The 23,056-nt window shown below is 43.4% G+C and overlaps 1 protein-coding gene and 2 pseudogenes across 2 annotated transcripts; 2 read left to right on the top strand and 1 right to left on the bottom strand.

Moving 5' to 3' along the window:
* Positions 1 to 1,502: 1,502 nt before the first annotated feature.
* Positions 1,503 to 15,841, bottom strand: LOC148899753 (uncharacterized). Its single transcript, XM_088995315.1, has 4 exons — positions 15,584 to 15,841; positions 15,250 to 15,416; positions 11,584 to 12,521; positions 1,503 to 1,744 (listed from the first exon to the last, which is right to left on the bottom strand). Exons 3-4 carry the CDS (start codon positions 12,508 to 12,510, stop codon positions 1,700 to 1,702), a joined length of 972 nt encoding a protein of 323 aa, XP_088851441.1. The 5' UTR covers positions 12,511 to 12,521; positions 15,250 to 15,416; positions 15,584 to 15,841; the 3' UTR covers positions 1,503 to 1,699.
* On the top strand, positions 6,144 to 8,312 carry LOC148899754 (uncharacterized; annotated as a pseudogene). Its single transcript, XR_016114643.1, has 3 exons — positions 6,144 to 6,727; positions 6,998 to 7,178; positions 8,176 to 8,312. The product of XR_016114643.1 is annotated as an uncharacterized LOC148899754 (transcript).
* On the top strand, positions 8,814 to 11,538 carry LOC148899755 (uncharacterized; annotated as a pseudogene).
* Positions 15,842 to 23,056: the final 7,215 nt, after the last annotated feature.

The following is a 23,056-nucleotide window of genomic DNA, read 5'->3' on the forward strand; positions in this document are numbered from 1 at the left end:
AGTCGAACTCCCGAAAATGCTTGGGAGTACAATACGTGGACAAATGTGATCACATGATGCTGTTATTATTATTCAATTATGATCAATTTTACAAGTTGGGATGATAGAATTATTAATATGAAAAGCTAATTAGTGACAGCTGATCATTGGACCAGAGTAACCACAGGGAAAGTGAAAGTTAGCATCCACTAACTGTGCACATATAAATCAAGCCATATAAATAAAAATATTTGATATAGTGTATTTTGTTTACATGAGTAATTCGTTTTTCATATAATTTACATGATTTTTGGTAGTTAGTTATTTTAAGCAACAAAAAAAAAAATGAGGAGCCATTTGGGAGCCAAAAGAGCCGGATCTTATTAGCGAGCCAAGCCAAAAGAACCGTCTTTGAAAGGATCCGGAATTCCCACACTAGAAGCGGCATCTGCTCGTCTAACTCAGGCCTCGTTCTGTCGACGTCGCTTTGCGACTCACGAGAATCCCAGAGAGCCGCCTCACAGTTGCGGTAACACGTGTGAGCTTCCGCCATATTGCGTGAGGTGGAACTGCCCCGGGGTGATGCTAAGCTTGTGGGAGGCCCTTTTATCAAAGACAAACGAAATGGCCGCTAAATATATTGGAAGTGCAGAGTCTTTTACAATGGATGGACAAGGTAACAGGAGCATATTTTTAAGTTAAAAAAATAATGAATGAAAAACAATCAAGCAAATGATGTTTTGAAACTGCTTTGCTCTTCTCTCCACATTGATTATTTTCCCACCAGGGGGGCACATATTTGCAAGCTCCTACTTCGAAGACTGTTTCAAAATTTTGCTGCCCCTTCGGCCCTTTGGCGAAGGTCTTTGATGCGATTTGGAGTTCCGTGAAGCGCACGGAGTTACCGGGTGCACGAAAGCCACCCTTGCTCGCCAGTCGGTCTGTGTGGTTTACTTGTTGGCGTGCCGCGTGCGGATGTGCAAAGCCAAACTGACCTTATGGGCGAAGCTTTTACCGCACACTCCGCAATTGTAGGCTTTTGTCCCGTGTGCCTTTGCATGTGCGAGACCAGTGCCTTCTTTTGGATGAAGGTCTGGCCGCAAGTGGAGCATGAGAAGGGCTTTTCGTCATGTGTGCGTCATCATGTGCGTGACAAGCGTTTGCTTTTGGGCGAAGGTCCGGCCACAAGTGGAGCATGGGAACTGTTTTTCGCCCGTGTGCATCATCATGTGCGTGACCAGCGTTCGCTTTTGGGCGAAGGTCCGGCCACAAGTGGAGCATCGGAAGATTTTTCTCCCGTGTGCAACCTCACGTGGACCTCCATGTTTTCCTCCTGAGAAAAGGCCTTGCCGCAATCAAAGCAGCTATAGGATTTTTTTTCCCGTGTGGGTTTTCACATGTCTGATCAAGTTGGAATTGGAAGGGAACTTTTTTCCGCAAACGGAGCAGCGGAAATGCTCCTTCGGGGAGGGACACTTTTGGCGTTTGCGGGACCTTTTCTTGCCAGGGACGTTTTTCGGCGACGTTTCGTCCTCACATTGACTGTCGGTGTCCGACATTGACGGCAGAAGATCGTCTGGCGGCGACCCTTCAGCCCACTCGGGCGCGTTGGTGTCACCTTCTTGGCGATCCACCACCACTCCCTATGTTCCCACCCGTCAGCTGCCACTGTCGTTGTCGGAACGTGACACATCCATGAGCTCCATTTTCAGGTACACGCTCAGAAGTTTCCATGTCTGACGGAAGTCTGAGGGTGAGATGAAACCTGGGAAAGAAAGAAGGGCTTGTTTTGATGTACTGTAAAACAGCATACCAGGAAGGATCCTGCAGAATTGATCAGACTGCAAATCTGACTTGGACGAAGAGTGAGTATTGCTTTTTGACACCAGTGTCAAACAATTAGTCTCCATACATATAGATAAAAATAATAACAATAATCCATTTCATTTCTAAGCGCCTTTCAAAACTCTGAAGGTCACTTCAAAGTCACAGGATCAGTTTTTTCTGTGTGTGAGCAGCGGCAGGCACACACGCCAGCATATACTCAACCCGGAATAACTCAAATAGATAGAAAGCTAGATAGAGAGCTAACAGATAGGTAGCGAGATATTTAATAATTAGCTAGCTAGATAGCAAATAACTCGCTAGATAGCAAGCTAGCCAGATAGCTAGCTAATAGACAGCAAATAGATAGCAAGCTAGGTAGCCAGCCAGATATATAGCTAATAGACAGCAAATAGATACCCAGCTAGGTAGCCAGCCAGCTAGACAGCTAAATAACCAGCCAGATAACTAGCTAATAGATAGCCAGCTAGGTAGCCACCCAGACAGCCAGCCAAATAACCAGCCAGATAGCTAGCTAATAGACAGCAAATAGATAGAAAATATATAGCCAGCTCGGTAGCAAGCTAGGTAGCCAGACAGATAGCCAGCTAATAGAAAGCAAATAGATATCAAGCTAGATAGCCAGCCAAATAGCTAGCTAACAGACAGCAAATGGATAGCCAGCTTGGTAGCCAGACAGATAGCTAGCTAATAGGCAGCAAATAGATAGCAAATAGATAGCCAGCTAGGTAGCAAGCTAGGTAGCCGGCCAAATAACCAACCAGATAGCTAGCTAATAGACAGCAAATAGATAGCCAGCTCGGTATCAAGTTAGGTAACCAGACAGATAGCTAGCTAATAGACAGCAAATAGATCGCAAATAGGTAGCCAGCAAGGTAGCGAGCTCGGTAGCCAGCCAAATAACCAGCCAGATAGCTAGTGAATAGACAGCAAATAGATAGCAAGCTAGGTTAGCCAGACATATAGCTAGCTAATAGACAGCAAATATATAGCCAGCTAGGTAGTAAGCTAGTTAGCCAGCCACATAGCCATCCAGCTAGCTAGCTAATAGACAGCAAATCCCTGTCTACCTACAGTTGGGGTGCTCACACTTTTCCAACATACGAGCTACTTACAAAAACTCAAAAGTCAAAATGATCTACCCACGACAAAAATGCAAAACATAATTATTTTCAAATGTTTTAAGGATTCTTTGTATGTACAATGTATTGTGATGTCACGAGAGGCTGTGTCCTGGAGGGCAAATACACCTCCCTAAGATGGCTCCACCCAGAGAGAGTCTTGGCCCCATCTGGTGGAAGGCAGCAATTAAAACCGCACACCTGCAGCTGATCAGGGCTTGATTGGCAAGCAAGGCTCTTAAGGCAGAGAGCCTCTGAGTGTGGAGCTTGGGGAAAGACAAGCTCGATTGCTGTGCTCTGTGAAGAAGTTGATTGCTGCGTGGACCTCATTGCCAGTTGGGACCACACGACTGGACACTGGATTTGAACCTAGCTAAGGTGGCTAGGCTACATGAGGAGGACGTCAAGAGGGGTGAGGCCTAGAGACTCTTGGAAAAGAACTCCGTCTTCAGTTTTACCTCAGAAGAGACTTTATTTGGATTTAAGTATCAGAAGAGACTTTATTTGGATTTAAGTATCAGAAGAGACTTTATTTTGATAGGTATTGGAAGAGACACTATTCAAACCTTTGTTGCTTGTGAATTCCCCCTGGAACCCTTGATTAAAACCTTTTGTTTGTATCCAAACCTGTCGTCCATTGCACTTCTTGTCCTGTCCCGATGAGAGCTAGCCTCTCATGATATATATATATATATATATATCCATACATATACACACATACACATTCATGCATACATACATACATACATATACACACACACACACATCTATATCTTTATCATACATGTGTACATATATATATATATATATATATATATATATATATATATATATATATATATATATATATATATATATACACACCTACAGCTACACATCTATAAATATACACACATATACACCCATACATACCTAAATGCATACATACATACCCATACGTACACCCTTACATAGATGTATACACATACATAGCTATATCTACACCCGCACACCTATCCATTATCTCCTCCGATGTACATTTCCACCTACTCATGTAATACTGGTAAATACAGTAAAGTCTCGTTATATCGATATTCAAGGGAGTCCGAAAAAATATCGATATAACCGGGACTATCGATATATCCGACCCTGTTTGCATGTAATTTTCCCCGTGCGTGCATAGAAATAGTATCGATATAACCGGGACTATCGATATATCCGATATCGATATAACGAGACTTTACTTTACATTCACTTTCTACACCCATATGCGTTCATATTCGACTACACACATGTTCTTACTCACACATATACATCCGTATACTGTTTGCATATACACCCATCCCCACATGCATTGACCCATGCCCAAACACCGTCATACACTCACAAAAAAAGGAAGTTAACCACTACCTTCTAGTTCAACTAGCCCATTTGTTGTCCAGCGTTGGAGGAACTTGTCCTTTTGTCCGGTTTCAATTTTTTTCCTTTGTCCACTCTTCTCTTGTAGGTTGATGCCCCAGTCGGCTCTTAATTCTGTCCATCCAGCTCGTTGGAGGAGTGCAGACAGACACTGGAAAACCCCTCTTTCGCATATTGGTTGTGGCCTAATGTGCTGAGTTGTAGAGACACGTTTCCTCCGCGTAGAATACCCTCATCTTTGCTGGGAAAGGAGTCTGGAATCGTATTCCTTTCTCTCGCAGCACCTTCCTCGCCTCGGCGTATTCTCGTCGTTTCTTCAGGATCTCTGGTGCATAGTCGTGGTCGGCAAAAACTCTCTTCTCTTTAAACAAGAGACTTTTTATGCCAAATTTTACGCAGGATCTCCTCCTTAGTTTTGTTTCTGGCGAATTTTATGATTATTGACCTCAGCGGGGAGTCAGCGGGAGGTTTTCGGCCAAGTGCCCGATGTACTCGTTCAATCTTGAGATCGGTGTGAGGAGAAAGCTCAAGCTTTTCTCTCAAAAGGTGATCAACAAACTCTACCATCGTTGTAAAGTTGGTCTCAGCCCCCTCTTCGACACCATAAATTCTTATGTTGTCCCGTCTTGATCAGGGGTTCAAGCCAAACGATTTTTAACATTACAGCTACTTAAAATGAGGCTAAAAGCACCATCCAAATGGTGATCAATGTCAAAGAGATATACCTGTGAAAAAATAGCCATACTTCAACTCGGCAATCATGAAAATTGGATTGGATTGACCTTTATTAGTCTCTCACTGGAAACATTGACATTTTACAGCAGCAAGGAAAGGAAGAAGTAGAAAAACAAAATACGGGAGCTGCTGTAAAGGCAGCCACTAGCGCGGCGCCATCTTGAAGTCAAAAGAACAACAAAAATTAATAACAAATATCAGCAATGTCATTTGAAAAGTACAAAGAATTGGAAGGCATTGTTAGTCACTTGAAATCTGCGCATCTAACCTCCATCTTGATGGCTTGACATCAACAAACTTCAATTTGAACGACATCCACGTGAACATTCAAGACGGTTCACCCTCAGCAAATCATAAACATGTTTAATTTTCAGATGTGCATTTGGTTCACAGGAAACACTTCGTGTACTAAAAAGACATATGTACGGAGCCTCTAAGGGGACATCGAAGAAAAAAAAAAAAACATTACGAGATCTCGCAATACTTTGCAAGATCTCGCATTCTTTGCGAGATCTCGCAATCTTTAAAAAAAAAAATGCGCGTTCATGTACTTCTGGGTCAGCTTGACTCAGGTAGACGCTCGCACGCGCTGCTTATTTAGAGAAGACAACAACTCGGCGCATCATGGAGGAAGACTTGGAACACTTCTTGCAGTAAAGAAATGTCCCTCACGTGGACATTACACGTAAGAAAAGCGACAAGGTGGGCATACAGCTACACAGTCTGATGTAATAAGCAAAACAAGAGAAACACATGCAGGGACATTTTTTTCCAAGTAGTATTGGTAGTAGAAGGTCAATAAAGTGAAAGTGAAGCTAACATTTCTATCTACTCTACCTGTACTGTTAATTGTATTTTAATAACGACGTTAACACAATTTAAAATCAATATTACAGTTAGTAAATGTGCTGCCACTACCTAATGTACTATTCTCGTGTAATATTGAATACAAATAATGATGACTGTAGTTTCCCATCACTCATGTGAATATGTTAAATGTGTTAAAAGTTATAATTAAATAAACATATCAAGTATTTATTCTCACACTTTATCTTTGCAGGTTGACATGGCAGTAATTGCTATGATGAACTGCTCCTCCAAAAATTAAGAGGCAAAATAAGATCAAGGAAAAAAGGTGTACTGGGTGAGACTTCGGGAGTACTACAAAACCATGTTGATGGGATGGCAAGACATAAAAATGTTTCTGCAGAAAATACTCAAAGGAAGATAGAAATTGGGTGGCTCCATTTTTATGGCAACAATTACCATCAAGTGAGGATAAGCAAAGGTGGAGGAACAAGGCATGCCATCCTGGAAAAAAACAGCAACTGTCGCTTAGATTTTGGAGCTGGGAAAAGGGCTATTTTTCCCAGATGGAAGCTCAACCAAAGGACCTGTTGAGGACTTTACTTTTGAGGTCTGTGATTTCAAAAGAAACCACATTGCTTTAGATGAAACAATTGGCAGACTCTATGTTAAGATTTTACGTTGGCACAAAAGAAAATACTCCAACATCTCATTTGGATGAATGCAGTGAAGCTCATTCATCTGTCACCAACATGGTGGGAGAAAGTGCACAATTGATTGAAGGTGAATCTCATCATGAGGCAAATGATGGACACTCGTCTGACAGTGACACGGGAGAACAGGTTTGTACCACTTGGTGATATTTTTATATTGGATTAAAGTATAACAGCAGTAAAGTAGTTTTGCTCTTTAAAATACTGAAAACATGTGTCCTAGCTATGAATATGTTTGCTCAAAATTGCATTTGAGGGATAATTCACAACAATCTAATAGTGTTTCTGAAGTAGAATCCTAAAATGTATTGTTTGTACAACACCGAATCAAAACATAATGTTTACCATTGCATGACTTTCAATTGCTACAGATAATTATTTTGTGAGTTTTCATTATAGTTGTTGCAGACACTCCATTTGCAAGCAAGGTTCAAAAAGCAAAGACGAATGACTGAAACTGGAACAGCAGAAGGGGCAGGAGAAGCCCAACCGTCTCATTCAACTCCAACAGCAAATAATTACAGCTCTGCGTTCAATACCATCATCCCAGAACTCCTCATCCCCAAACTTCTCCAGCTTGGTGTGTCCCCCACGATCTGCCAGTGGACCCTCAGCTTCCTGACAGGACGGACACAACAGGTCAGACTGGGAAATATATCATCCACAACACGAACCACGAGCACTGGAGCCCGCAGGGATGCGTCCTCTCTCCATTGCTCTTCTCTCTCTACACGAACGACTGCACCTCAACGCACCCAGCTGTCAAATTCATAAAGTTCGCAGACGACACCACGGTCATCGGTCTCATCAAAGACGGTGACGAGTCTGCGTACCGACAACAAGTGGAGCAGCTGGAGCTCTGGTGCAGCCGTCACAACTTGGAGCTGAACACGCTCAAGACAGTTGAGATGATGGTGGACTTCAGGAAACATCCATCACCACAGCTACCCCTCACACTATCCAACTGCCTGGTGTCAACCGTTGAGACCTTCAAGTTCCTGGGAATCACAGTCTCCCAGGACATGAAGTGGGAGGTCAACACCAACTCTATCCTGAAAAAGGCCCAACAGAGAATGTACTTCCTGAGGCTGCTAAAGAAGCATGGCCTGCCACAGGAGGTGCTGCAACATTTCTACACGGCTGTCATCGAATCCATCCTGTGTTCTTCCATCACCGTTTGGTTCGGGGCCGCCACAAAAATGGACAAAATCCGACTTCAACGGACAGTTAGGACGGCGGAAAAAATCATTGGCACCGCCCTACCCACTCTCGAGGACTTGCACACTGCAAGAATCCAAACTAGGGCGCGGAAAATCCTACTGGACCCTCCGCACCCTGCCCACCACCTTTTCCAGCTACTCCCCTCAGGCAGGCGCTACCGATCCATGCGCACCAAATCCAGCAGACATTTAAACAGCTTCTTCCCCCAAGCCATTAACTCTTTGAACTCTTTCAACAGTAGCCAAAATGGAACTGTATAGTGCCACTTAGCAGTTTTTTTGACAACGATACTAGTGCAGACATTGACATTGGCAAAGGGCAGGACACCAACACAGATTTATCTGATGGTTGCTTAGAAATCATTGACCTGGACAGACCGGTTCCCGATGCCCAGCCTCAAACGGAGCTGGGGTGCATCTCTCATGAGGTCTGTGAAGAAGATACCGTTATATGGGATCCAGATGAGTCTGCAGTAATCATTCGGGTAAGGTAGAAATAATAACCCAGGTGTTGAGATACATATTTGAAAGAGTGAAATATTCAGCTAATTAACTGTTTCTGAAATATTGTTGTTTCCGTTTTGACATTTCTGAAATCGGTATGGAGTTACTCTAACTTTCACATTATTTTTTTACCTCTTGAGGGGATGGAGACAGGTAAATACAGAGTGTTAAGTTATATAGGAAGAGTCTTTTGTCATGACTTTGTTACTTCCGGGTTGAGTGAACGCTGGCGCGTGTGGCTGCCACTGCTCACCCGCAGAAAAAATATCCTGTGACTGTAAAGTGTCCTTGAGAGTTTTGAAAGGCGCTTGGAAATGAAATGTATTATGATTATGATGATGATGATTATTATTACGCACGTTTAGTGTACATTCTCTGAGTCTTGGCTGCGGGGATGTTAAAAAGATGCGGTATTATTCTGCTCTTCGCACAAATATGGTTGGAGTTCATTTCATATTTCAGCTCTGCCACCTTCTTAATATTTTTTGAATATTCACAGGAAAACGGAGCATGTTGTTTACCAGAAGACTTTCTCTCAATTTCACGTCAGCAATCCCCTTCAACCTCACCAATTTAATTTAAAGCTAAAGTTTGTCAATGAAAATGCTATTGATGACGCTGGTGTCTCAAGGGAGGGTTACACTGCATTTTGGGAGCAGTTTCTTGAACAATGTGAAGGGGAAATGGAGCGGGTTCCAAGGCTGAGGCCAGATTTTAGTGAGGCTGAATGGCAAGCGATTGGGCGAATCTGGATGAAAGGATTGTCAGACCATGGAGTCATGCCAGTGAGGCTGTCAAAGGCTTTATTAGCCTGCATCCATGGCATAGATGCAGTTGACACCGATATCCTAATTTCGTCATTCCTTAACTACCTTCCCCCTATTGAGAGGTCGGCAGTTGAGAAGGGCCTCAGGGCACAATAGAGGAAAGCGATGAAGAGGACTTACTTAATGTTTTTACAAGGATGGGTTCCCATCACCTCCCGCCAAAGAACATCTTACAGCCTTCCATTGAAACAATGGCTCATAAAGCCCTTCTACAAGAGCCGAAATACGTACTAGATTGTTTTGCAGCAATATTGGGAGGTTTGCAACACACACTACCGGATAAAAAAGTGTGTTGTCCCTATATGATTCAAAGAAGGCCACAGGCAAAAGAGTGTTGCAATTAATTGAAACAACAAACATGGGATTGTCTCAGGCGGAGCAAGCAACCTATAACCATCTTCAGCGTTATGTGAAAAATGCCAGTGGGAGTGGGGGGAATAGGCCAGTCGTGAGTCAGGAATGTAGGAACAATCAGTGGGGCCACAGGGAGGGGTCCTCTGCTCCCCCCAACCTGAGAGTAGGGACCTATCATAGCTGGGTCCGGCGCCGCCATGTCTGGACATTAGGGATATATAAATAGGGCCGATACGACCAGTCAGACTTTAGTTCGTTGACGAAGCCTCTTGGATAGGAGGCGAAACGTCCAACACCTTCAAAAAGTACAGATGACGGCTGAAGAAACCTTCTCATCGATGTTCCAAAACTATTTCAAAATGATCTGAAAAAGTTTACGTTTCAGAAGCTCTCGCCCCCTTGTTCGTGACATCACGCCAATACGTCTTGCCTTGCTCGAAAATCAAAAAATGGCTTCAGATTCGGATAAGATGCTTTCTTGTTACTCATCCAGTTATGAATATGATTCAAATAGTTCTGAAGAGGAAAGCATAAATGTTTGCAATTGATTAAATAAATCCTCCCATATCAATTAGAGTCGTCAATGACACCAATGTAGCGTCCCAGAAAATGCACAAGATGGCGCCCAAGCTCCATTGGAAATGGGCTGATTTGTCTGCTGGGAATTTGTGTCAACTAGTATCAAATGTAGTCTTGATGCAACACACAACGATTCACCATCGCGTTTTTTTCCTTCTAATTTCGCCATCAACATGGATCAACACGAAGTTTTCAGACCAAACCAAGTACCCTAATACATTGTGTGTCACTTTCTCAGTCAGGGGCGTTCCAGACGTGACATCATGTCGTCATCAACTCGAAAACAAGACTTCCTGAACATTCAGCGCAAATCTTAAAACGTAAAATGTAGCTATATGCGGTGGAATCTTTGTAAAATACGCTAAGTTGAAGTCATTTGAAGTGATTTTAAAAATTACGGACACAATTTGTCCGGAGGCGACGGTTTTCCTTTCAAGGACAACCAACACCTCGGGACAAGCTGCGTCCACAACCTGCAAATTCACCCCAAATGACCTCCACCGAGCGCATTCTACAAAGATTCCACTGCATATAGCGACACTTCACGTCCCAAGACTCGCACCGAACATTCATAAAGTCACATTATGCTCTTATTATTATTCAATTATTATCAATTTTACCAGTTGGGATTGTAGAATTATTAATATGAAAAGCAAATTAGTGACAGCTGATCATCGGACCAGAGTAACCACAGGGAAAGTGAAAGTTAGTATCCACTAACTGTGCACATATAAATCAAGTCATATAAAGAAATATATTTGTTATAGTGCATTTTTTACATGAGTAATTCGTTTTTCATATAATATACATGCTTTTTGGTAGTTAATTTGAGCAACAAAAAAGCCATTTGGGAGCCAAAAGATCTTTTTAGTGAGCCGAGCCAAAAGAACCGGCTCTTTGAAAGGAGCCTTAATTCCCACACTAGAAGCGGCGTCTGCTCGCCTAACTCAGGCCTCGTTCTGTCGACGTCGCTTTGCTCTGTCGCCTTGCTCTGCCGACTCACGAGAATCCCGAGAGCCGCCTCACAGTTGCGGTAAACGTGTGAGTTTCCGCCATAATGCGTGAAGTGGAACTGGGGTGATGCTCAGCTTGTGGGAGGCCCTTTTATCAAAGACAAACTATATGGCCGCTAAATATATTGGAAGTGCACAGAGTCTTTTACAATGGATGGACAAGGAAACGGGAACGTGTTTTTAAGTTAAACAAATCATAAATGAAAAACAATCACCAAATGATGTTTTGAAACGGCTTTGCTCTTCTCTCCACGTTGATTAGTTTCCCACCAGGCGGCCACATATTTGCAAGCTCCTACTTCGAAGACCGTTTCAACATTCTGCTGCCGCTGTGACTCTTTGGCGAAGGTCTTTGATGCGATTTGGACTTCCGTGAAGCGCGCGGAGTTACGGGATGCACGAAAGCCACCCTTGCTCGCCGAGCGCCGGACACTGCGTGCGTTTTACTTGGCGGTGTGGCGCCTGCGGATGTTCGAAGCCAAACTGACCTGATGGGCGTAGCTTTTGCTGCACACTCCGCAACTGAAGGGCTTTTCTCCCGTGTGCCTTCGCATGTGCTTGACCAGTGTTCCCTTTTCGGCGAAGGTACGGCCACAGGTGGAGCATCCGAAGGGTTTTTCGCCCGTGTGCGTCATCATGTGCTTGACCAGCTTTGCCTTTTCGGCGAAGGTCCGGCCACAGGTGGAGCATCCGAAGGGTTTTTCGCCCGTGTGCATCATCATGTGCGTGACCAGCGTTGCCTTTCGGGCCAAGGTCCGGCCACAAGTGGAGCATACGAAGGGTTTTTCTCCCGTGTGCGTTCGCATGTGCCTGACCAGTGTTTCCTTTTGAGCAAAGGTCTGGCCACAAGTGGAGAATGCAAAGGGTTTTTGGCCGGTGTGTGTCCTCATGTGCGTGACCAGCGTTCCCTTTTCGGCGAAGGTTCGGCCACAAGTGGAGCATCCGAAGGGTTTTTCTTCCGCGTGCCTTCGCATGTGCGAGACCAGCACTGTCTTTTGGATGAAGGTCTGGCCGCAAGTGGAGCATCCAAAGGGTTTTTCTCCGGTGTGCGTCCTCATGTGCGAGACCAGCGTTGCCTTGAGGCCGAAGGTCCGGCCACAAGTGGAGCATCCGAAGGGTTTTTCGCCCGTGTGCGTCCTCATGTGCTTGACCAGTGTTCTCTTTTGGGCGAAGGTCCGGCCACAGGTGGAGCATCTGAAGGGATTTTCGCCCGTGTGCGTCATCATGTGCGTGACCAGCGTTGCCTTTCGGGTGAAGGTCCGGCCACAAGTGGAGCATGCGAAGGGTTTTTCGCCGGTGTGCGTCCTCATGTGCGTGACCAGCGTTCCCTTTTCGGCAAAGGTCCGGCCACAAGTGGAGCATGGCAAACCGGAGTGCCCCCACGGAGGCAGAGTTTCTTCCAGACCGCCGATCATCCGCCGGAGATCTGCGGGACGCAAGCAGCGCAAATACAGTCAAACTTGGGTTTTCGACCGCTATCTGTTCCAGAATCATAAGTGGCGCTTTGACGCCCCCCTGTGGTCCCCCTTGTCCCATTTCGATTTGCTCGCTGAACCCAAGTCCAATATGATGCAGATAAAACATGATGATGTGAAAGCGCCTTTCATCACACTCAAAGACACTTTAAAGGACAACCGACACCTCCGGACAAGTTGCATCCATAATTTGTAAAATGACTTCAAATGACTTTGACTGAGCGCATTTTACGTTTTAAGACTTGCGCTGAATATTCATGAAGTCTTGTTTTTAAGTTAATGACGATGCCCTAAGTGACGGCACGGAGGGACCGCCCCTGACGGAAAAAGCAACACACAATGCATTTGGGGTATTTTTTACATCTGAAAACACTGTGTTGATCGCGAAATTAGAAGGAAAACGACATAAAAACGCGATGGTGAATCGTTGTGTGTGGCAGCCAATTGCAGTAACACGCAAAAAGAAGGTGTAAGTTGACCCAAATTCCCAGCGGACAAACAACGCAGCATTTCCAACACAGCAGAGCAGTATAATCAATCGTCATAATAGTGGAGCAAACTTACCGGACAAACATTTAGCGACCGGAACGAGGAGCTAACCGGAGTTAGTGATGGACAACTGCTGTCATTCATACGCAAGTTCTTAACTCTTCATCTTGAAAGTTTAAACAACTTTTTGCGTGCACAACCAGTAAACAATCTGCATTGCTGTTGACATCTTGTAGCTTATTATTTGTTATTCTTGTCCTTATATGCCACATATCACAGAAGTTGATGCTATATTGCTTATTCATGGAGCTTCATATATGCTCCTTATGTCGTGTCCTTCACCAGTTTCGTTGCGTACGGCTCGAGTTGATACGGAATGACTTCTTTAATCAATCGAAAACATTTACTCTTTCCTCTTCAGAACTACAGTGATACCTTGGTTTACGAACCCCTTGGCTTACGAACTTTTCGGGTTACGAACGTTAAATTCATGAAAATTTTATCTTGGCATACAAACTTTTTTCGGGATACACACGGAGCTGCCTCAATGAGTGATGTGTCATTCGCGAACGAGCCCGTTCTTCTAACAACAAAATGGCAGCTGGCTTGTTTTGGTCCTCTCTTCCCCGCCCCCAGTCTCCGGTTGAAGCCATGATTGGTCAAGAACGCAGCAATGAGGGGAGGTGGTTTACACATTAAAGAGACAGACAGACGACAGTGAGAGAATTTCCACTTTGATCGTTCAAAGGCAGAGTGTAGACTGTAAGGTTAAAATATCCCAGTGATCATGCTTCACAAACAACCCGCACAAGCCATCTATCCACTTGATGCAAAAAGCTATCTACCCAGCTAAACAGAACACAATTGATGATGAACTAGATACAATTATTGCAGAGAAAGTACCTACAAGGGATCATTCCTCAAGATGGTGAAAGAAGGTTACGTTCCTCATCAAGTCTTTAATGCTGAGGAAACCGGCCACTCCCTTCCATCAAGCCATCAACGACCATCACAAAGGTAAATAAGACAACTTTATTGTACAGTAAAGTTTATTTCTTTAATTATCATACCATAGTACATTTATACTTAAAATAAGGTATATTTTGTGCAGTTTTAAGGCTTAGAAAATTAGAAAGTAGAAAATGATGTTTTATTGGGACCTGGGAACAGATTATTCTCATTTTAATGGTTTCCTATGGGAAATTATTTTTTGGGATAAACACTTTTCACCTTACACACTGTCTGGGTCCGTAAGCCAAGGTATCACTGTACCTCCATTTTTTTGTCCCTTACGTACTAAGACCTATAACAATCGATGATGTCACTTTTACGGCAAACTCAGCGCTGAAAGGGTTTTTCTCTGGTATGTTGGAATGGATCTTAAAACATATCATCCTTTTCAGCAGTGGATCAGGGACGTCATGGTGGAATGTGCACGTCTACTACAAGCTAAATGTTGAAACCAAACACAAAGCTGTAGCATCCATTAACGAAAAGAGATTGTCTCACATCTCTTGTCGCACATAAATCTGTTTCAATTCCAAGCCGTGACCGTTCCACGTACATCCACATTAAATTAGGTTCAAATAGATTCGCCTTAATTAGTCTCATCTGTGGAGAAATTTACATTTCAGAGCAACAAAGTTATGAAAGGCAGAAGAAAATATGAGAAAAACAAACTACAGGAGCTGCTGCAAAGGCAGCCACTCACGGAGCCATCTTGATGTCAAAACAACAACAAAAAACTAAATAAAAAGTTATTTCGTTATTTAGTCATTTGGTTTGGATTAGCCTTTATCAGGCCATTTCACAGTAAGACAGAGCATTGTCATCAAATGGTGAGTATAGTTTTTGCTTTTTTGAATGTTGCTGTGCCGATGACCATTTTGTGTTTGGGAGCCTTTTACTGAGCGAGTTGCTTGTTCTGTAGCTACAAAGGGACATAAGTCTTCTTGTGCCGGTCCCAAGCCCGGATAAATACAGAAGGTTGGGACGTAAAAGCTTGGCCAAAACAAACATGCGGCTCAAACCTCTGAAGATGGAGGACACTGATTTTCTGTGGCGACCCATGAAGGGAAAAGCCCAAAGGAAAAGAAGTCTGATCCTAAAACATGACCAGAGTCAAGCTGCTGAAAATGTTCTTTGCGGCTGCGACTTCACAGCCACCATTTTTGGAGTATGTGTCGTTACCTTCACAATGGGTGGTGGAAGTCGGTCGTCGACACTCTCCTTCGAGACGCCATCTTGCGGCAAACTGCTGACATTGGCCTCTTCCTCTTCCTTCGTAATGTGGGGTACTTGTGGATAGTCCAGAGCGGAGCTCTCGGATTTCACGTCTCCGATTTGCTGATTTACGTCTGAAAGAAAGAAGAGAGAAAGAAAGAGGGGGTGTTGCTTTGTGTAAGCGGGTTTGGTCTGTAGCCAGGCATCACTAGTCGAACAAGCAAATACGATTTGCTCATATCATGACAGTGTCCTTCTTGAGTACATTGTTCACACGACAGTTCCAAAATGTTTCGCTTACGATCTCTGCGGAGTGATGCGTTGAGCATGAGGGCCTCTTTGTTAGCGGCTAGCAAACTCGGCGAAGCTAAACGAGGCCCAGAAAGTCCAACGTACACTGAGACGACTTTAATCGGACGCAAGCTTCAACGAAAGATGTTCTAACCGAGTAAGATAGTGGTAGGTGCTACGAGTGGGCATTTTGAGCACGTCGCCGAAAAATTCAGGAGAATTTAGTCAAAAGGTGTCGACCGCGTTTTGGGCCACAGTCCGAAGTTGCGTCAAGTCAGCAATTGTGAATATTCAGCATCCCGGAAAACTGTCCACAGTAAATGCCGTTCACCACCTTCGAAATAAAAGCATTCTAATCCGTCAGTGGTTTGGATTTAAAATAATATTTACAAATAATTCAGGCAACGACACGTTCACTCAGACAGAATGAAAACGGTCTCAGAATAGCATGAAGGAGAGACAGAAAAAAGTAAACATAAACGCTCAATCAAAAATGACAATTTTACCCTCTCCTCACTGCTGTGCGTACCTGTAATTCTCCCTTCCCGCCCCTACAACAGATATCGACCAATCACGTCCGGATTTAACCGAAGACCGGGGCGGGGAATAGAGGACAAAAAAAAGTCGGCTCCCATTCCCGGCTCCTTGTTAGGAACCGGCTCGTTTCGTTCACTTCAGACGCGAACGACACATCACTAGTTCATATTACAAGAGCCACTTCGTGTCAGAATCGGTTTGGTCATAAACAAAAGTCCTGACGTCGCACAAGTTTCGAGACTTTTGATTCTAGAAATATGTGATGAGAGCTCTGTGCCTTTGCACTTGTGATTTCCTACAGCCATTGTATGTTACTTATTTGAGCGCGTATGTACAAAAAAAACACACGAAGCCTGTTCAAAAAGACTTGAAAACAAGCGAGACGAGCAGTAAGAGCCAACCTAATCCGTGAAGAACAATTCTTGGCTGCATCCTCCAAATGGCGTCCTGCAGTTGACATTGTCTCTCGTGTTCCTCTTTTTCTTCACAAAGGTCCTTCTCGTCTTCTGGTGTCCTTCTTGCGTCCATTGTTCACACGACAGTTCCAAAATGTTTCGCTTACGATCTCTGCGGAGCAATGTGTTGAGCACGATGGCTTAGCGGCTAGCAAACTCGGCTAACCTATACGAGGCCCAGAAAGTCCAACATACACCGAGTAAGATAGTGATGGGCGCTACGAGTGGGCGTTTTGAACACGTCGCCGAAAAATTCAGTCATTATGAAGTGGAGGAACTTCATGTGAATTTTGTAAAAGATGAAAGAGGAGAAAAAGTTTGAATCACGACACTGAAAGTGAACGACATTCATCAAAAATTCAAATTGGATATTGGAGCCAATGTGAATGTCATTTACCGAACCCGCTTCCACAACAACACTCTCTCTTCTTTCTTTCAGACGTGAATCAGCTAATCGGAGACGTGAAATCAGAGAGCTCCGCTTTGGACTATCCACAAGTCCCCTACATTAAAAAGCAAGAGGAAGAGGCAGATGTCAGCAGTTTGCCGCAAGATGGCGTCTCCGAGGAGAGTGTAGACGACCGACTTCCACCACCCGGTTGTGAAGGTGTTTTATGAAAAATTGCCTTGTTACAGGTTCGGAGAGATCGCAGCAGAGAAATGACCACAGACAACGACTGTATATATATAAATATGTATTTATTGATAAAACACACAGCAATTTACAGCATTTCCCGATCATGAGTAATTACGCTAGACACAAACTGTCACCTCTATGCCCCCACGTAAAGACTCCAACATCGCGGTTAAGATCCAGAATAGTATACCTTACCGTTGACAGAGGGCGGAGAGCCGGCAAAAACACCCCGGTAGAGTAATCTGGACTGGAAAACCCAAAGCTGGATACTCGTGCACAGTTCACAGCAGACTCTAATCGATATTGAGGAAAATCCCATCTTATAGACCCACTCTTGCTAAGACAGGTGGCCAGCCTGTCCACGCAGGAGATGAGTCATTCCTCCTCCTTTCCCTCAGCCCCGGACTAACGAGCAATTTTTTGGCAAGCACACAAAGGCGTGTGAAAACATGCAGTTTCCAAAACCAAAACAAATTGGGTCAGTGTGACCGATTGTGCCAGTGTAACCGAACAAAGGCGAATACAAAACAGTCAATGTGAGAAGCAAAAAAACGAATACAAAACAGTCAATGTGAAAAGCAAAAAGTGAAACTATATATGAGTCAGCTCAGGACACCAATAACCATTTTTTCTTCTTCAGAAGGTAATGACACATACTCCAAAAAATGGCGGCTGGGAAGTCGCAGGTACAAAGAACATTTTCAGCAGCTCGATTCTGGACATGTTTTAGGATCAGACTTCTTCTTTTCCTTTGGGCTTTTCCCTTCAAGGGATCGCCACAGCAAATCAGTGTCCTCCAGCTTTAGAGGTTTGATCCGCATGTTTGTTTTGGCCAAGCTTTGACGTCGGATGCCCTTCCTGACACAACACTCTGTATTGATCCAGGCTTGGGACCGGCACAAGAAGGCTTATGTCCCTTTGTGGCTACAGAACAAGCAACTCACTCAGTAAAAGGCTCCCAAACACAAAATGGTCATCGGCACAGCAACATTCAAAAAAGCAAAAACTATACTCACCATTTGATGACAATGCTCTGATCTTACCGTAAAATGGGCTGATAAAGTCTAATCCAAACCAAATAACCATATAAATAAATAAATAACTTTTTAATTTTTTTTTGTTTGTTGTTGTTTTGACATCAAAATGGCTCTACGAGTGGCTGCCTTGACAGCAGCTCCTGTGGTTTGTTTGTCGACTATTTTCCTTTCGTCTTCCTTTCATAACTTTGCTGCTGTGAAATGTAAATTTCTCCACAGATGAGAGTAAATTAAGGCTAATCTAATCGAACCTAACATAATGTGGATCTATGTGAAACTGTCGCGGCTTGGAATTGAAGCGGAATTTATGTGGGACAGGAGATGTGAGAATATCTCTTTTCGTCAATGGATGCTACAGCTTTGTGTTTGGTTTCAACATTTAGCTTGCAGTAGACGTGCACATTCCACCATGACGTCTCTGATCCACTGCTGAAAAGGATGCTATGTTTTAGGATGAGTCAAATGGGAAAAAAACAAATTTTGATTTTGATGTTGATTGAAATTTTTAGAGAAGGGGAAAAGTCTGAGATTAGACAACATACCAGAGAAAAACCCTTTCAGCGCTGAGTTTGTCGTAAAAGTGACATCATCGATTGTTCTAGGCCTTGCAGAGAGTACGTAAGGGACAAAAAGTAGAAAAGCAAAACATAGGAGCTGCTGGAAAGGCAGCCACTCTCGCGGCGCCGTCTTGATGTCAAAAGAACAAAAAAAAATACATAACAAATAACATGACAACACAAAGACACAGAGAGACATTCATTCTTAAGCACTTTCTGTACCCTCTTTGTTACATAAAGCAGTTCCAGATGAAAGAGAGGATCAAAGTAAGTTTAGTCCCAATAAATGAAAATGTTTTTGAAAAAATGTGCATTTTTTTTCCACATCTCGTACTTACCTTCATCTCCGTCGAATGCCAGTCGAAGGTGCCTGCTTGCCCTTCCTCGATCCATCTTGACCGCTGTTTTAGCCGGTTAGCGATAGCCTCATATGCTCACCGCTCTTTCAAGTCTGGATACACTTCTTCTGGCTTCACTTTATCTCCCAAACGTCTCCTCCCATAACCTGTCGAGACCTCCAGCGCTTTCGTGATGGCTTTGATCGCTGTCAAAGCATGTGCTGTCGCATTGTGGCTGGGTTGCCAGATCCACTCAATATTAAAGCATTTCACGAAATGAGGATACAATATAACTTTCTTAACACTGCCAAACATTTATTTCCAATAAGAAACCTGTCACGATTTGGTTGGCGACCAACGGGTGGCGCTGTCGGCCCCGCCCTCAGTTGCGCAGGTCATCTTCATTAGTGGCAGTTAAAAGGACTCCCGGCACGACCATTCGGTGACGGGTCATTGTATGCAATTGTATGCATTGTGTATGCACTGTATGCTGTGCATGTGTTTGTTTTATCTTGGCAGACTTTTATTCTTGGTTTTTCTTTGATACCTTATATTTTTCTGTTCAGATGATTTTGATGTTTTAGATTTTGTTCCTGCTGACTTTATTTTAATACAATTTCTCAAAAACAAGCTGCTGCTCTCTCCTGTCTGCTTTTTGGGATCCACAACTGCCATCACCACTTTGCAAACCGTGACAAAACCATTAAAAATGATAATAATAATACATTTCATTTATAAGCGCCTTTCAAAACTCTGAAGGTCACTTTACAGTCACAGGATAAGTTTTTGGAAGGGAAGCGGGAGTTCGTTCCTAGGTCCCAATAAAACACAATTTCTCCATTGTGAGATACGTAAAGGCAAATCCAATCCATTGCAAACTACACAAAATATACCTCATTTTCCGAATACTAAATGTGCTATTGTATTGTAATTAAAGAAATAAACTGTACTCTATAATGAAGTCGTTTTACTGACCTTTGTGATGGTGGTTGATGTCGTTGCCTCCTGATGATGTCCAAGTGAAGTAGCCGTGCTTTCTCAACGATAATACCCTCACTCACACTGTCCCCTGCGAGCTGCTCTTCGTTAATCCAAATCAACAGAAGTTTTTCAACCTATTTTATTGCCTGAGACCGTGGCTTAGACAATACAAAAACACCCTTAGCCATACATAGCAATGGTCGACTTAACAGACTGGTACTGGGACGCTCAGTCACGCAAACACACCTCGTTGTTTTTCGATGATCTTCTGCTCGACCGTCATTTTCTTTTGTGTCCTTTTCGGCTGACCACGAGCCTGTGGTGGGGTCTTTTTAATAGCAAAAGTACTTCACTCGATAGCAAACCATGCCTGGACTCAGAGAGGGTGTGGGAAAACTAGTCCGCTAGCCACCGTGGCACTATTCGACCGTGTGGTTTGGTGTTCATCCGCCGACAACTAGTCCGCCATCCACCGTGGCACTCCGTGTGGTTTGGTTCGTCGTCGAAAACGACTTCGTCAGCCAAGACTACAGTGTATGCTCGCAAATTTAATGTTCGTGAGGTGAAAAGTTCGTTAGCTAAAGCGTTCGTATGCCGAGGTATCACTGTAGTTGTTTTTTTAAGATAAAAACGCCTTGCTATACATGCTTTTTTTCGGGATAAAAACGGCTTACTATATAGTCATTTTTTTTCTCAGACTAAAAACGCTTTACTATACCAGGGGTGTCAACTTCAAAAATCACAGAGGGCCACAAAAAAAAAAAACATTGTTGAGGGCCAGACCAAATTTTAAAAAGTGTATGTTTTTATTATCTTTAAGATACAGTAAATTACTGTATTAACCATCCTAATATATTGCAATTGAATTTTTGCGTAAATACTGAAACCGGAACACGTGTAAGAAAATAATACAAAGAAAAACAGACAATAAAATCAGTCTTCTATATGTTGAACTTTATTAATTTGAATTGTAACCTAAATCTTTTCATCACAGACCAGCAACGCCAACACCTAAAACAATATCTCGGTCAACTCTGAACAGACGATGCCATCAACAAATCAAATTTTATTGATCCATTTTAGTTTTGTTGACTGTTCAGTGACTCTGATGCTGCACGTGGGTCCAAGCCAGATACTTGGCATGCTTTTGACATGAGAGTGCATCCATTTCTAATGTAGCCACAAGGGGGCACAAGCCAGTGTTTTATTATGCCGGTCCCAAGCCCGGATAAATACAGAGGGTTGTGTCAGGAAGGACATCCAACGTAAAAAAAAAATTGCCAAAACAAATATGCGAATCAAACCTCTGAATCCCACACCGGATCGGTCGAGGCCCGGCTTAACAACGGCCGCCATTGGTACTGTTGACTTTCAGAGTGCCAGTGGAAAATTGACTACTGTTGGTCGAAGGAGAGGAGGGATGTGTGCCGGGAGGAAAAGAGAGAAATGGAACACCAAGTTATAGAACTAAGAGTAGGAACTTTGAATGTAGGAACAATGACAGGTAAAGGTACAGAGCTGGTTGACATGATGCAGAGAAGGAATGTAGACATACTGTGTGTCCAGGAGACCAGGTGGAAAGGGAGCAAGGCTAGAAGCTTAGGTTCAGGGTTTAAGTTGTTCTATCATGGTGAAGACAGAAAGAGAAATAGAGTTGGGGTTATCTTAAAAGAGGAGTTTGTTCGGAATGTCTGAGAAGAAAAAAAGAGTATCAGATAGAATGATGAGTCTGAAGCTAGAAATTGAAGGTGTGATGTTCAATGTTGTTTGTGGGTATGCCCCACAAGTAGGATGTGAGCTGGCGGAGAAGGAGAAATTTTGGTTGAACTTTGATGAAGTCATACAGAACATCGCGAGTGAGAGGGTTGTAATTGGTAGAGACTTCAATGGACATGTTGGCGCAGGAAACAAAGATGATGAGGAGGTGATTGGCAGGTTTGGACTCCATACGAGGAACGCTGGAGGACAGATGGTGGTTGACTTTGCTAAGAGAATGGAAATGGCTATTGTGAATACTTTCTTTCAGAAGAGACAGGAACATAGGGTGACCTATAAGAGTGGAGGCAGAAGTACACAGGTAGACTACATTTTGTGTCAACTAAAGGAAATCAGTGACTGCAAAGTAGTGGTTGGTGAGAGTGTAGCACAGACATGGGCAAACTATGGCCCGCGGGCCACATACGGCGCGTTTGGCTTTTTAATCCGGCCTGCCGATCATCTTTCAGTTATATCAAAATATACCGGCAAACCTTGTTCATTTACTTTCCCCTGTAATGCCCACGTTTTTCCCAGCAGATGGCGCTTTTTTTCTTGCCCCCTCTACTTCGCAGCTAAGCCTTTCCGAGAAGATGCACTCTCTTCGGTTTACGTGGTAAAGCTTTCCCCCCCTCTAAAAAACATGAGTTTATCAAAGAAAAGGAAAGTTGACAGTGAGTGCCGAGTGTTTAAAACAGAATGGACAACAAAATATTTTTTCAAAGAAAACCGATCAAAGGCTGTGTGCTTGATATGCCAAGAAAGTGTCGCGGTTTTTAAGGAGTACAATATTAGCCGTCACTTTGCTACGAAGCAAAGTGACAATTTATTGTCCCAGCAAAAAAAATTTCACCGACAAACGGCGCTCCAGGAGTCAACTACCAAGGCAAGCTTTTTGCTGGCATTCAAATTAGCAGCAGCTAGCAAGCCTTTCTCTGAAGGCGAGTTTTTGAAAGATTGTATGGTGGAGACTGCAGGTGTTCTGTGTCCGGAAAGTCAAGGCAAGTTTGAAAAAATCAGTTTGTCACGTCGGACTGTGACTCGCCGTGTGGAACTAATTGATGAAGATATAGCTAACCAGCTAAACAAAAAAGCAGAGTTATTTCACTTATATTCATTTGCAATGGATGAAAGTAATGATTTCAAAGACACAGCGCAGCTCCTAATTTTTATCCGAGGAATAAAT

Source organism: Hippocampus bargibanti, linkage group LG04 (assembly GCF_051943395.1).
Source record: "Hippocampus bargibanti isolate YZ-2025 linkage group LG04, ASM5194339v1, whole genome shotgun sequence".
Lineage (NCBI taxonomy): Eukaryota > Metazoa > Chordata > Actinopteri > Syngnathiformes > Syngnathidae > Hippocampus > Hippocampus bargibanti.

Coding starts and splice junctions, on each gene's coding strand:
- LOC148899753 (XM_088995315.1), bottom strand. CDS start 12,510: ATGATCGGCGGTCTGGAAGAAACTCTGCCTCCGTGGGGGCACTCCGGT. Junction 1,745..11,583: donor GCAAAAGCTACGCCCATCAG/GTCAGTTTGGCT, acceptor TTTCTTTCCCAG/GTTTCATCTCACCCTCAGAC.